The sequence below is a fragment of the Trematomus bernacchii genome, unplaced genomic scaffold (assembly GCF_902827165.1).
Source record: "Trematomus bernacchii unplaced genomic scaffold, fTreBer1.1, whole genome shotgun sequence".
Lineage (NCBI taxonomy): Eukaryota > Metazoa > Chordata > Actinopteri > Perciformes > Nototheniidae > Trematomus > Trematomus bernacchii.
Genome location: NW_022987720.1, coordinates 25,899,111 through 25,913,910, shown reverse-complemented (window position 1 = coordinate 25,913,910; position 14,800 = coordinate 25,899,111). Strand labels below are relative to the sequence as shown.

Here is a 14,800-nt window from a genome sequence, read left to right as displayed (position 1 = left end):
CTCTTTGTGCTACATTTGAAGTCCCCCTTGAAAACGAGATGTTTTATCTCAAGGGGTTTATCCTAAATACATATATTTCAAACTTAAATTACACACTGATTTGTGTTAAATTAAATCTATTGTAGTCGGTAGTCAGACTGAGATCCAAATTTACTTTTTGAAGTGTCATCATGTATGTGTGACACCAGAGTTGACTTCAAATATAAATATTAATCAGATTATTGCAACTGCTGTATGGAAAGATGTTATCATAAAGTAGGTAGATGCAGCCATTGGACACATGCAGAAATGTGGAATTTGCATTATAAATTGCTCTGAATGTGTACTATTTTCTGTGTTAGTGTTGCATTTACAGAATTCCTTGCAACATTGAAAAGAAGTTAAGGACTTGCCTACTGCACATACTGAAAGGTGAGACAAATAACCAATATTGAAAGAAATCACACTATGGACTATTGAAGCTGGCCGTGTTGTGTGTTGTGTACAAGGCCATAACCGTGGAAAAACTGGCTTGAGTTTTAAAACATGATACATGTATTTATTATCCTTGCAAGAATGGAAGTAGTTATCTCATACAGCATATGGTACAACTAATTCCCCGAACAGTGTCCTTCACATGCTTATATACAAGAGAGGGTGTATCACAGTCACAAGATGGAGGAATACCGGTTCAAAGCAGTAAACAATGTTTAGTTCAAATTAGTTGAGGCCCACGTCAGAAATAATCATGCATGTCATATGTCTATCTCCCTAGAGGCTGAATCATCATGTTAATCACATAGCTATCAGGTGCCTAAAACAGTGTGTCCTGACACTCTTCTAGGTAATCATACATCCTGTCATATACACTCACTGTTACAGTTTGGCCTTTGTTATCATGTGCACCTCTGTCCTTTTAATTAGTACATTCAGTATTTTCTCCAACACAGTTTGTAAAAGTTTGTTATATTTGGCTATAATAATATAATGAATACCTTCTCTAAAACCATGGATTTCCATTTTAATGTTCTTTACCAGGTTATTTTGTTACAGATATCTAAAAAGTAGTTTTCTTGCAGTATAGAGATGTAGCTGAAACTAATCCAATAATGTCTGACAACAGAAACAGATCTAACAGTGGCTGTTGTTAATGCCAGGTGATGGACTGATGACAGTGTCCTTTCCCTCTCTCACTTTCTACATTCTTTAGTATAGTTACATAATGGCAGATGCCCGAGATCGAACTCCTCGCACACGCTCAAGAGCAGATCAGAAGACGTTTAAACCTTCCCCCAAACGAAAGAGTCCTAGACTGTCTTCTCCAAAGCAAACGAAGCTAGCGGGAGATGCTCGAGTGAACATTGGATCAGCGTTTGAAACGTGGAGTGAAGTGAAGGCCTCAAAAGGATTAAAAAGTGATGCAGAGTTGGCTCTTACTCTACTCGATAAGTGAGTTAACCCTCAAGAGCATTCTGTTTGCAGAACAGCTTCATAAATATTTGTATCTTGCCAGTTTTTTAATCTACGTACATACAGCGGTTTGGTTTGTCAAGTATCAGCATGCCCTTCTGCTTAATGTTGCCATAGTAAAACACTAACACTGTTTAGCTTTTACTGTCTAAGGCGCCGTTTACACGAGGAGAAAACAGCTTGTATCTGCATAGTTTCGCGTGCGTATAGCCCTATTATTTAGACGAGGCCGATAGAAACTGACCACACAAACGATAACGGGTCCCAAGGTGGATAGATTTGCAAACGAAACGCTCTGGGGGGTCAACCGAGTCCGTTTAATCGCCTCTATACGAATATTGCCTGAAAAAATAACGACAGCCCCGCCTCTTCGCACCTCTTCCCACCTCTCCCCCGCCTCATTGCTGATTTGTTTCTACAACAACAAGAATGGCGGATCACAGGGTTGCTGTTGTGCTCCAGACGCTACTGACCATGATTAATATGTTAGTGCTACAACTACGGTGCTTCTACGACAACCACAAGCAACTAGTGGACATGAAGAACCACATACACGACATGTGGCTAAATCCACCGCGGAGAACAACCAGAAGGGCGACCAGGAGAAAGTTTTGGGTAAGACCGGGCAGAACTAGCAGTTGGTGGGACAATTTTGTCAATGGCGTTGTCGTGGACGATGAATGGAGGGAGAACTTCCGCATGTCCAAAGCCTCTGTCGTTGCCCTGACTGAAGAACTGCGCCCATATATCGAGAAGAAAACTACAAACATGAGGGCGCCAATTGATCCACTGAAAAGGGTTGCTGCGGTTCTTTATTACCTGAGCGACGAGGGAAGGCTACGGAAGACTGCTAACGCCTTCGGAGTTTCCCGCCGTCTTTGTCCCTCATTATTAGGGAGACATGCAGAGCGATCACCATCCACCTGGGTCCAAAATACATCAAGCTGCCTTTTACTGAGCCCGAGACCGCGGATCTGGTTGAGGGGTTCCATTGTACACATGGCATGCCACAATGTTTAGGAGCAGTGGACGGAACCCACATCGAAATCAAGCAGCCATCTAACGACTCCACTAGTTACATCAACAGGAAAGGAAAATATTCCTTTAATGTACAGGCTGTCTGTGATTACAGGTACCGATTCATGGATGTCGTGGTAAAGTGGCCTGGGAGTGTGCATGATGCACGGGTCTTTGCTAATTCCAAGCTAAACATGTACTTAAAAACTGGAAAGATCCCTGCTCTGAAAAAACAGATTGTGGACGAAGAGGAGGCCATACCATGTATGTACATAGACTGTACATTTTTTTTAAAGGTGTTTATTAAGATGTGATAAACATTCTTTGTTACATTCCCTGTCCTCACTGTGCAGCTCCTTCAGCGACAGGCTGCTGTACAATATTCATATACCTGGCTAGGTATATGTACCTGGCTGCTAAATCTGAGGACTGTTACAGGATTTTTTGTATTATATCCTAACTGTTTTTAGTACTTTTTAATGCATGTCACATGTGTGAAACTAAGCAAATAACTATGTGATTCTCCAATGTCAAAAGTGTGAAACTAAAAATAAAATTGGCTGCAACCACTTCCAGACTTTCTTTGAACTTAATGTGCAACAAATGTCATCATCCTCATGAATGAAGTTATATGGCCCATTCTACCGAGTCAGGTTGTCCATATATATTTTGTACCGTATTTATTTACACATATAGTAAAAGAACCGTACATTTTGATATGGTATTTTCAGACTGTATTGGCCACTAGCGAAACATAGTACATACACTGTAGTAAAAAACTATTATATTAACCTGTTAAGATTGTGTTACCTTCCCTTCTCTAAATAGTATTTTAACCAATATTTGAGGATTTTCAGTAAAAGTAATATAAGCAAATGTTGAATCAAAGTTGAATTTATACAATTCATAAAAATCATAATGCAAACTTTCTTTGTGAAATGCATAATACTGATCATATTGATTCCAGAGATGAAATAGAAGGGAATGAGGCTATAATGGGTATTTTTTTTGGTATTTTGAGCAAAACACTTCATAGACATGTTTTTTATATATCTGAGACTATAATATATGCCTAACAATAGTTTGGGCTTTACCATTAAGGCCCAATGTGACATATCACAGTTCAGATATTTGACACTAGGGGGGGGGGGGTTACTTTTCATAAATGTGGTGTATTTAGTCAAAATTAGGTTTACAAGGTGAAAAGGACTTACAGCCTCCCACACACTGATATAGATATCTCACTGACTGTAATGAGGGAGAAGGAAAGAGAGTGAGGAGAGTGCTTGCGGAGTACATTGACCCTTACATGAAAGACAAGACTGTTCTTTTATTTTAATAAGGTTTTTTATTAATAACATTATTTATAAATGTGTACACAGTAAAAGGGAAAAAAATACCTTTGCTAGCTAAAAAAAAAAGGCTTAAAAAAAAAGTGATTCTCCATTTGTACAAAGTCTGGTGGAGTTAAAAATAAAAATGTTTACTGACTTCCTTTGACCAAAAAGTGCTGTGAAAAAAAAAGAAGCTCACTGCTTTACTGCTCCTCCTCATCCAGTGACCGCCTGAATGAATATGGAGGAGATTGTTGCTGTGGGGTGTGTGGTACAGAGGGGTTTAATCTTGGTGTGGCCGGTGTGTGGCCTTCGGGGTGGGTATGAGGGCACCTGGAAGTGTCCATATCCACTGTTGTTAGTATGAACTTGCATGAACTGGCTCATCAGGGAAAGGCCATTCTGTACAGTCACATTAATGTTGTCCATGGTGTTGTTCATACGATCCATGCTGGCTACGCTGCGGCTGGTTGCTTCCTCCATTAAGTCCAACATCCGGCTTTTTAATCGCAGCTCTTCCTGCACCGCATGTTCAGCTGGAAGCTTCCTCTTCATGCGGTCACTTCTGTGGCCGTCCAGCCGTGCCTATAATAAACCAGAGAAAGTTTGAATTAATACACAATAGGACCATAGCCACCAGATAACAGAACACAAAAGGCATGTGTGTGAAATAGCTCTCAATACATTTTACAAATAAAACAGCTCTAAATACTTCTAATTTTACCAAGCTTAAACCGGTTCAGTTTTTCAGTGGAAGGTACTGCATCATAGTATATAGCAAGCCCTTTAAGATTGAAATCATGAACATACCTGGAGCAGATCCCTGCGATGACTCACAACCGCAGCAGTTGGCAGGAGTTCCGTTGGATCTACTCGACTCTGGCAAATCCGTGGAATGCTCCAAACTCGGGGATGAACTTGGGTCCGGGCGACGACTCTTCCATGTCGAACAAGTCCCCTTGTACCTGTTTTAGTTTCGCTGTAAGCTGGCCCTGTGAAATTGTGTTCTTCTCGTGAGGGAAATCTTTTCAGTCGGGGTCCTCGGATATTGCGCCTGAAATAAGTCGGCTATCTCCGTATATTTAGGCTTGCAGGACTCCCAGTCTACATTATCCTGTATTTTTGTCGTCTTATACTCAAGTGTTACACTTAAAAGAAGTTCCACCTCGTCGTCGGACCACGAAAATAGCTCCTTTCTTGCGCGAATAACAGCCATCTTCGTTTGTTTGTTTTGTTTGTGCCTCACACACATCCGGGGGGGATCTTATACTCGCTGCTTTTGGTGTATTTTGTGGCGGAAGTTACAGCGCCACTTACAGTCCCGCCATATGTACTACAGCTTTCGAGCGGTCTCGTGTGGAAGTACAGCGCCACTTACAGTCCCAGCATATGTACTACAGAGTTTCCAGCGGCCTCGTTTGAACAGACACGTTAAATGAAACAAATGCATGTGAACGGAAGACTTTTTTGAATACGAATACTGTGCATAAAACGCAAACGGCCTCGTGTGAGCGGGGCCTAAGTGTGAAGGTAACTGTTATGACAGATTCCTTAAGCAGCGTATTTCTCGCTTATTCATTAAGGTAACACGGGTCAGAGAGACCCCATCGTCCCTTCCGCAATTACCTAGGCCAGGGGTCGGCAACCTTTTTAATATGAAGTGCCATTCTAAAAAAAAAAAAAAAAAAAAAATGATATCAGCGTGCCGACGATCGTGAATTATCAACGGGGGGGGGGTTGAAGAGCTCGACGAAAACACTCGTGAAAAGTGATGTTTAAAACTCAGTTAATGGGGCTCATTCACTGGCGCTTCCACAAACAACAACCAACATAATTGTTACATTCAAATTAAGTAGCCTACATTATTCAAGTTTACATTAACTTTGGATAATGACACGGGAGAAATGAGCGGAAGCGCTCTCTTTTCCTCTCTCCCCCTCTCTCTCTCTCCTGACAGCCTGTCAGTATCTCATGCAGCTCACTGATCCAGTCATGAGTGACAGTGAAGAATAAATATATTTATAACTAGTTCCAAAGGTAGATAAAATAGCTAAGTGTGTTAGGTCTAACTCTTGTGTGTTTTGCTCCGCTCACCGGTCCGTCACAGCGGGTGGAGCTGCAGGATTTCTGCTTCACACACGTTGCACTGCTATTTTATTGTCATTTTCGGACACCTTAAAATACTGCCAGACTGGTGAAGCGATTTTGGCGAGCTTGTTTTGCCGCACACAGAGAAAAGTGTCATGTATGTTACGTCTCGCGATCAGCCTTTTTAGAGAGCACCGATCGATCGGCAGAGAGTGAGTATCGGCCAATATCGATCGCCACGCAAAAACTGCGGCATTTTTACAGCTCCTTAATGCAATTTGTGAAGTGCTTTCCTCTGTGGTGAAACTATCAGCACTGCATTACGGAGGAAAGCGGCAGAAAGTCGCCTGGAGTTAAAGAGAGCGGGGCTGCGTTGCGTGCATGGCTTCCTTCTGCAGGTAACGGGGAGACGCGCTCTGGCGGCGGTCTCGTTCAGGATCCAAAAATGAAATAAATATTTTGTACACTTATTCCTAGTGTGCCACTGGTTACGGTGCCGCGTGCCATTGGTGGCACGCGTGCCAGGGGTTGCCGACCCCTGACCTAGGCTGAGCGGAGGGTCAAGGAGGCCCTGTTTTGGATAATACAGTTAAGTCTTGACAATTGGATAATTCATATCCTGAGAGGGTATTAATTACTCTTAAAGAGGTCATGAGATAGTGACCTTTCCACATCTGGAACATAACAACATATCAACTAATCTATGTTAGTGTGTTAGGAAAATTAGTGTGCGTTCATTAGAGCTGCTATATATGCTGGGTGGAAACTTGTACTCGTGGGGGCATTTACGCGATTGGTTGCTGTTGAAGCAAGGTGATATACTCTATTATTTGTTGTTGCGCAACTGAATAATAATGAATCTCAACCATATCTGTGTTTGTGTTTTATTGATCTCTCTCCCTGTGTTAACATTTAAAGTTGGTGAGCCATTAATTGCACTAACAGTAACCATCACAGAAAAAGACACATTAGTGAGTTGCTAGTGTTTAACCACAGACAATGGTGATACATGTATTTGGAGTCTGCTACAATGGCATGTTTAGGGAATAAATAGTAGAAGTAGTTTTCCTATTTTCCAGTGCATTTTATCCCATTTCTGCAAATGACAGTTTGTAATATATGTAAGATGGGGCATTTTACTTCTATACATTGTGTGTTTTTCGGAATGTTTGACCCCAGATAAGCCTCTTCCGTATCCAAATTCCAAACACTAACAATTTTGTCATGAGGGTTTTAAAGGTTCATCTTCATTCAATCAATCAATCAATGTTTATTTATATAGCCCAATATCACAAATGTTACATTTGTCTCATTGGACTTCACAGTTTGTACAGAATATGAATACGATCTTAGAGGTGTTCCCTAGAGCAAAGCGACACATGGTGGGACAGGTTAATCATTTATGTTGCCAGATATTACAGAAATGCTTTAAGATGGATGTCAACTAAATACCTAGTGAATCTTGACATTATTTATGTCTGTTTCTGTGTGTGTGTGTGTGTGTGTGTGTTTCTCTGTATGCATATATGAAGAATGAAGAGGTTACCAACCAATTCAGATTCCTCTGGACCCAGTAAGAAAAAGATCAAGTTATCCCAATCTGAAGTAAGAGACATTATTTTGAGATTATTAAATGTTTAAAAGAAAATGCATGATAACATTTGCAATTGATTACAGTGCATCATAATAATATCAACCTTCAGTTTCTGAGTTTCTTTCTTTTATGATTTAGGTGCAGACGCTGATCGAGCAGGAGGTTCAAACTGCACTGAAAAAGAAACAAAACAAGCTGCTGGGTTTAATAGGAACGATTCAAGAGCAGGATGAATCACTGGACTACAAAAGCTCCATCCAAAAACTGGAGGTTCGTGAAAGTAGTGATTCAGCGTGCTTTACTTTGTTTTTGTTATCTTAAAGGGGCCTTCTTATGGTCGTTTTCAGCTTCATATTTGTATTTTGTGCCTCTCTGTATTAACATGCCTTTCCCATACTGCCTGTGCTGCAGCACCGTTTCTCACCCTCTGTCTGAAATGAGAGCCCAGGCTACTCTGATTGGTTATCCGGCTAGCTCTGTTGTGATTGGTCAACTCCTTGGAGATGCCCCGCCCCTTATATTGCAGTGTTTCCCATACATTGCGGAACGCCACAAATAAATATCGTCCGCCACAAATGGATCTCATACAAAATAATAATCTTTTTTTTTCTTCTTACTGGTGCGGTGCCCCCACAAATATAATTAAATTCTGTGCGAAACACTGTATCGTATCACTTACAATGTGTTTGAGAGCTAGCCAATAGAAGGCTGTTACAAGCCCTTCTATTGGGGGCTTGTAACAAGCGCGAGTGTTACATAGAAATGTCACTATGTTATTGAAGTAAACCAGTCCATGGAGGCGTTTCAGGCAGGGTTGGCGGAGTGTGTGTAAAGTAAATCTTTTAAGCTTTCTTTCTTCTTCTTTCTAGCTTAACCCGTTGTTCTTCCTAATTTTTACCCATTAGATTGGATCCACTTTAATCGTACACACGCTACACTCAGCATCATAAAATCACCTTTGTGTGAATTTTATTTGTTGTTCTGCCACGTCTTTGAACCAAACTTGGATATATTCTGCATATGTCTCAAAGCCTAACTGGTTATAAAGTATATCTTAAACCAGAAAAATGTTTCTCTCTTCCTAAGGAGCGGATGAACACAGTAACCAGGAGAGCGGAAGCAGCCATCGCCTTCATGACAAAGACACATAAAGAGGTTTGATGCACACACACACAACTTCAAACCCTGCTTTTTTGCTCATGCAGTTCTATCTTTTTAAAGGTCCCATCATATGCTTTTTTTGGTTATTATTACCCGTCCCCTTGTGTGTTATGTAGCCTTTTCTGCATGTAAACGGTCTGCAAAGTCACAATGCCTCAAAGTACACCCTGTAGCGAGTACAACTCTAACACAGAAAAGACGTGTCTATGCTGCCCCAGAACGCATCGTTGGAGATTTTTCTTTTTCCATTTTTTACTTCCGGGGAAGGTTGACCAATCCGCGGAGCGCCGCACACACACACACACACACTCACTCACTTAGCCTTATCTTTTCTCAGCCGCTCCGTACACACACACACACACACACTCAGGTGTGTGTGTGTGTGTGCTCGGGCTGAGTTCCGCGGTGTCTCGCTGTCTCGCAGACCCCACGCAGCAACCAGGAAACGACACCATTAATCCAGCTCACACTGTCTGCTCCTCAAGCCTCAAAGGGCGGAGCAGTGAGCCCCGCAACGTCCCGCCAACACGGCACCCAGACCAGCATTCTCATCTGTTTGTCATTACTGGTGTCATTTTGCTGTAACGGTGGTTGACTAATCAGAACAGAGTGGGCTTATAGGGGGGGGGTTTGTATGGAATATGTTAGAATAGGTACCATTGATTATTATATCCAGTTTGAAATGTAAACAGTAAAGACTGCCTCACGAGATCCAAACAATTGATTGCCTTTCAGAACCCACAGCCATCTCTGGATAATGTCAAGATTAAAAGGTATGTGTATTACCCGGGTCCAGTGGTAAAAACTCTCGTGAACCTGTGTACTTTTGCTTGGTTTGTATTTTGAGACATTTTTGATGTTTTGTTCACCCCTGCAGGGAAGACTCTGCCAAAGATAAGAAAATCCCACCTGGTAAGATCTCAGCCAGCAATCCTGCTTTTATAAATATTTGCATTTGTGGATTGTTGAGTATTCGTTCAATGCAATTTGCATTTTCAGGTTTCAAAAGCGACATTGAGAGCATGGAAAAGAGAGTGGAGTTCTTAAATATGATGGTAAATATGCAGTTCATTTCTCGGAATAATTTGTTAAATACAAATGTTAAAATGCCTCCTTGTTTGTTAAGGAGAAGACTTGATTTTCACACAGTTAATTGTAGTTTGCTCATTCATTGAAAAGATGAGGGGTTTATGCTCAAAATCTGCTAATATCGCGGTTTACCTTTCTCTCTGTCCAGAAAAGCACCAAAACGGGATTAACAAAGATGCAAGAAGACAATGAATGTAAGAGCTTTTGATTTATTTATATATATCTATATGTATACATGCAGAGGTTCGAATAGCTCAATTTTAAACTAATGTAGCTTCTAATGATATTATTTTTCATGCATGGAGAAAAAACTGACGAGATAAGCTGCTATAATGACCCAAATTAAATAATATGGGTCACCGACTACATGAACTAATAACCACACCCTTTTTTTCTACTCTCTCTTGTCCCTTCTGTTACTTGTCACTGCAAATAATCCGTGTTAAGCTTTGAAGGCTGTCATAGCCAAACAGAAGCTGCCTCCTCCGGTTCCTACTCCTAACGGCTCTTCTGACTGCAAGGTAAGATGCTTCATTATTTGATTTATCCTTTCCATATGATTAGGCATAAATACTGTATGTTATCAGTAGCTAATAGCAATCTACACAAGCAAGGGAAAGATGAGATTTCCTTTCCTAAAAATAAATGTTTTGTTAATGTTTTGTGTCTTTAATTACTCTCATTAGGAGTCACTTATTAAGAAAGAGCCGGATGTGGAGGAGTCAAAGCAGTCTGTGGAGGAGTCAAAGCAGTCTGTGGAGGAGTCAAAGCAGTCTGTGGAGGACTCAAAGCAGTCTGTGGAGGAGTCAAAGCAGTCTGTGGAGGACTCAAAGCAGTCGGTGGAGGAGTCAAAGCAGTCGGTTGAACTAAAGGCTGTGATGGTGAAAGAAGAAAATCTTTCTAGTGACCATAGCAGACCCAATCCAACGAACACCGAGCAGGTATTACACACTCACACTAGCACAACAAAATAGCAACTCACTTGATTGTTCGCTACTCAAATTCACCATTTCTGCCTTTCTGCCTTTTCTGACAATGAAGGACGAACTCTATTCGTATCCTCCTCTGCCCTCAACAAACTTTCCCTCCATCCTAAGCATCGAGGTGGCTTCATACAACCTCCCCGGGAGACCGAAAGTGAATGTGGCTCTCATCAAGAACCCCGTCGGCCTCTCTGTGCTCTGGAGCGTGGAGGATAAAGACCCCTCAGCAGCACCGCCCATGGATAGTTACGGGTGAGAAACAGCACAGGATGAGGGATTATGGAGGAAGGTTTCATGCCTGCTACCTAATCCCGTGTTTCCACTACATGGTACAACACAACACATCTCTACTAACCCAATCCCTATTTATTTTTATTTTTTTCAAGTAGTAAAACGTGTGTAAACTACATGCAGATACTACTGCAGATCATCTCTACTGATTCATTGGGCATCCTGCAGGAATTCACCTTTTTTAAATAGCAAACGCCAGTTAATTTCCATTGCTTCTTTTTAAAATGTCATAAAACAATTGGTGAATTGCAGATGTTCATCTGTTTGAAAATAGGATTTTATTTGTTTATCGATCATCAAAAGAATTGTCGTTATTTTGTGTCAATCGGCCAATTGATAAATCAACTCGTTTCAGCTCTTGTGGCATTAACCTGTTAAGCCCGAGAGACCCCGGTACCGGGGCACTGCCGCAACATCTTGCAGGAAACAGTGTCTGAGGGCATGTTCATTTAATAAACTATGAATGTTTTATATCCATGTAACGGGAAGAAACTCATCTAACTGATCTTTTTTTTTTTTTTTCAAAGAAAAACCCACAATGCTAACACTGAGCCTCTGAATTAGCAACGAGCGAAAAATGCTAACAGATTACTGCACCGAAAATCACTCACAAAACCTTATTATTTATCTTTTCTCCACATCCATGACATCGATTCACATCGTGAGGTGACACAGAATCGATGGGTACCCTCATTATCACTCAATTATACGGATTTGCGACGTTATAAACAAAAACAGACATCAAAACAGGTGACGCTAGGTAGCTAAAATTGCTAACAAGGTTACCTTGGCTCTGTAGTCTCTCCAAAGTGGTCTTCAATGGCATTAAAACGATAAAAACTCTGCTGAAGTTAATCCAATGTGTCTGTGTCCCTTTGAAATGATTTCTGATAATCCATGATCAATAAAACGGATAATCCATGCTATTCCGTTTCTAGATGTCAGAGCTAGAATGTAGCTTCACTCTAATGCAAAATGACATGCGCAAAGCCCCCACCTTTTTCTTTCACAATGAGTGCGTGTGGGGGACTCCCCCTTCGATTCTATTGGCTCTAACGGTCAGAAAGAGGTGTCAACCATCAAAATCGACCAATGGGTTCCAGAGATATGAAAAAAAACATTTACACCCAAATCACCTCAGAGGTGGAGTGTTTTTGGCTAAACCTCTCTAAAAAGGTCAAATGTCACTTGTTTTACATCAATCTTGATACAGGGTACTTATTATATGTTGTACTTTGGATTCCTAAAGCTTTTATTCTACTTTACCATCATCCAAGGGTAGTTTTCACTAAGTACAAAAGAATTTTTGGACGGACACTATAATTTACTGTTTTTTACTATGTAAAATCTGAATTTTCTTTAAAATAAAAAACATCTATATTGATTCTGACTTTTCTACATCCAACTCACAGGTTTATCATTACTTTGAGAAAAAAGATGATTAATTTAACCCTTTTAGAAGGGAAGATATGGTAATTTGTTCTGGGAATGTCATTTTCGAACCTGAGACCTGAAAAACAGGCTCAGGGCTTAACAGGTTAAACAATTTAAAATGACCATATCTGGCAAGCAGAGTGCTTGATTCGGACAACACTTGACATAGCCGATTACCATCATAGCTCTACAATCACACACACCGTCTTTTCACACATCTGTCTTGAGTAATATACTGCTTATGTCGACATGTGACCACCAGATGGAAGCATATTTCAGCCAGTGACTACAGCTTTCCTTATAAAATGTCTCAGCTTACCCATTTTCATTTTGTCTCTCTGTCCCTGATGCAGCCTCTTCATGACTATGGAGAAGGTAAAGGGTAGCGGCGTCTTTCCAAGTTGGACAGCCCTTGGTGAGGTGGCAGCCGTCCCACTACCCATGTGTGTTATGATCAGTAAGTACAAGCCAGGCCACACGGTGTGTGTCGCTGTCATTGGCAAGGACAAGTTTGGCCGGTACGGACAATACAGTACAGTTGTGAACGCAACCATACCCGACCAGAAAGACCAATAACAGCTACTTCAAGGATTTTCCACATGAAGGACCTTATTTTATTTTTTTGCATTTTTCTTTTGGCATTTTCTTTTATTTTTTTATAAAACAATTTGTATCTTGTGGATTTAGTAACTTGACTAATATAGGTATTCTGATTCTGATCTCTATACATGTAATTAAATAAAGAGCATCAAAAGGATACAGATCATTTTTGTTGTTGTTGTGCCTTAAAGCAATCACTCATGTTTTTTAATTATTATTTAAGGAATATCAAATAGAATAGAATTGCACCCAATGTATATAGAGACTCCCCTACTGTCCTCCAGCAATGTTTGCATAACCAATGGAAGCAGTATTAATGTGTACACCTTTTCTGGCCATTTATGCAGGAATCGGTTAAGCCAAAAGTGGTTAAGCCTTATTTGGGATCAATTGATCAATATTTTTACAATGTAATAAGCTTTTATTGTTCATTGAGTTACTAAAGTTGTAAATGTTTTATTGTATGTTCTGAATGGTCACTTGTTGAATTAAAAAGTAGAAATCTTTAACACTTGTGTGTGTCTTCATATAACATATTAACTACTTTTGAATACTTGCCAGCAGGTCAAAGTAAAGCCATGTATTATATTAACATAAACGTTATTTAGCTGATGTGCCTTACAATAAGTGCAATAAACCATTACGACTCAGAACAGCAATAGAGTCCTTTGTCTGGAAGGAAAAGCAGTTCGGTCTTGTTTAGGTTGAGCTTTAAAGGGGACCTATCATGCAAAATGCACTTTTGTACGTCTTTTATACATGAATATGTGTCCCCGGTGTTCCAGGGAACTCACCAAGTGTCAGAAAACACAACCCTCTCTATTTTCCTCCATACCCAAATCTCTAAAAAAGGGGCTGCAACGGATCTGATAAAAACTGATCCAGATTTGAACACTTTACTGACGTCAGGAAAGTGGTGCTACGGCTATTGGGCCAACTCCACCAATCAGGAGGAGACAGCCGCGGCCATTGCCATTCGAATGTGCTGGAGACGCTGCCAGACCTGTAAGTGGCGCTGTAGTCTGCCACAAAAGCAGCGAAGAAGACTTGGTTACCATGGTTACCCTTCTGTTTATTCTCCGCTGTGGCTTTCTTTCTCCCTCCCCGAGGCAAGGGTTTGCTCCCGCTGCAATGCAATCCCTCCCCGTCGAGGCAAGCACTGTAATTATCTCCGGTTAGTCCACCAGCAGATGACAAACACCCACCTCTCCGCCTCTTCCAAGGAACGAGGGGACCGTGCGGCAGAGTTTCAGTTTCAGTTACTTTCGCCGGTCAAGATGTCCGTTAAAGTTTAAATCTTCCGGACAAAATTAGAAAAGTGCCGGTCAAAGGTCTTCTTTGTTATTTATTGAGCTTTAAAACAAATGAATAACGACTCTATATAATAAAACACGGAGGACGGAGATCTCTTTTTCTCCCCCTCTTCTGACAGCCCAGCAGCTGATCAGAGCACGTCTCCCCTCTCCTGCAGGGGGGCGTGGTCAGCAGAATCAGACCCGTAGACAGCAAACAACACATAGAGCGAAATGAGGCATGGCTAAAATGCATGATCTGTTTGGTATTTCGAAAACAGAGACGTATAAATATACCTTATATAGGTATGGCCCTACAATATATCATTTAAATATAGCATGATAGGTGTCCTTTAAGTGGCGTGTAGTCGTCGGCTGACAGATATCAGCCAGACAAGCAGAGATGCATGTGTCCAATTGGGTTTCAGACAGGGGAAATAACAATTGGTTGATTGTCCTCTGGGTAGC

The 14,800-nt window shown here is 41.0% G+C and overlaps 1 protein-coding gene across 2 annotated transcripts; it reads left to right on the top strand.

Moving 5' to 3' along the window:
• Window positions 1-339: 339 nt before the first annotated feature.
• On the top strand, window positions 340-13,549 carry atf7ip2 (activating transcription factor 7 interacting protein 2). Of its 2 annotated transcripts, XM_034143094.1 has the most exons (13): window positions 345-411; window positions 1,190-1,428; window positions 7,421-7,493; window positions 7,621-7,752; window positions 8,569-8,637; window positions 9,379-9,416; window positions 9,521-9,555; window positions 9,643-9,698; window positions 9,881-9,926; window positions 10,180-10,253; window positions 10,419-10,673; window positions 10,774-10,967; window positions 12,794-13,549. In XM_034143094.1, exons 2-13 carry the CDS (start codon window positions 1,202-1,204, stop codon window positions 13,014-13,016), a joined length of 1,422 nt encoding a protein of 473 aa, XP_033998985.1. In that variant the 5' UTR covers window positions 345-411; window positions 1,190-1,201; the 3' UTR covers window positions 13,017-13,549. The 2 variants fall into 2 exon arrangements, with proteins under 2 accessions (XP_033998986.1, XP_033998985.1); XM_034143095.1 differs by lacking the exon at window positions 1,190-1,428 and having other exon boundaries at window positions 340-411.
• The last annotated feature ends 1,251 nt before the right edge of the window (window positions 13,550-14,800 follow it).

Bases quoted from the DNA above. Each gene is read 5' to 3' on its own strand.
- atf7ip2 (XM_034143094.1), top strand. From the start codon at position 1,202: ATGGCAGATGCCCGAGATCGAACTCCTCGCACACGCTCAAGAGCAGAT. The intron at 1,429-7,420 runs GTGAGTTAACCC...GCATATATGAAG, and splicing joins GCTCTTACTCTACTCGATAA to AATGAAGAGGTTACCAACCA. The intron at 9,699-9,880 runs GTAAATATGCAG...CTCTCTGTCCAG, and splicing joins TGGAGTTCTTAAATATGATG to AAAAGCACCAAAACGGGATT.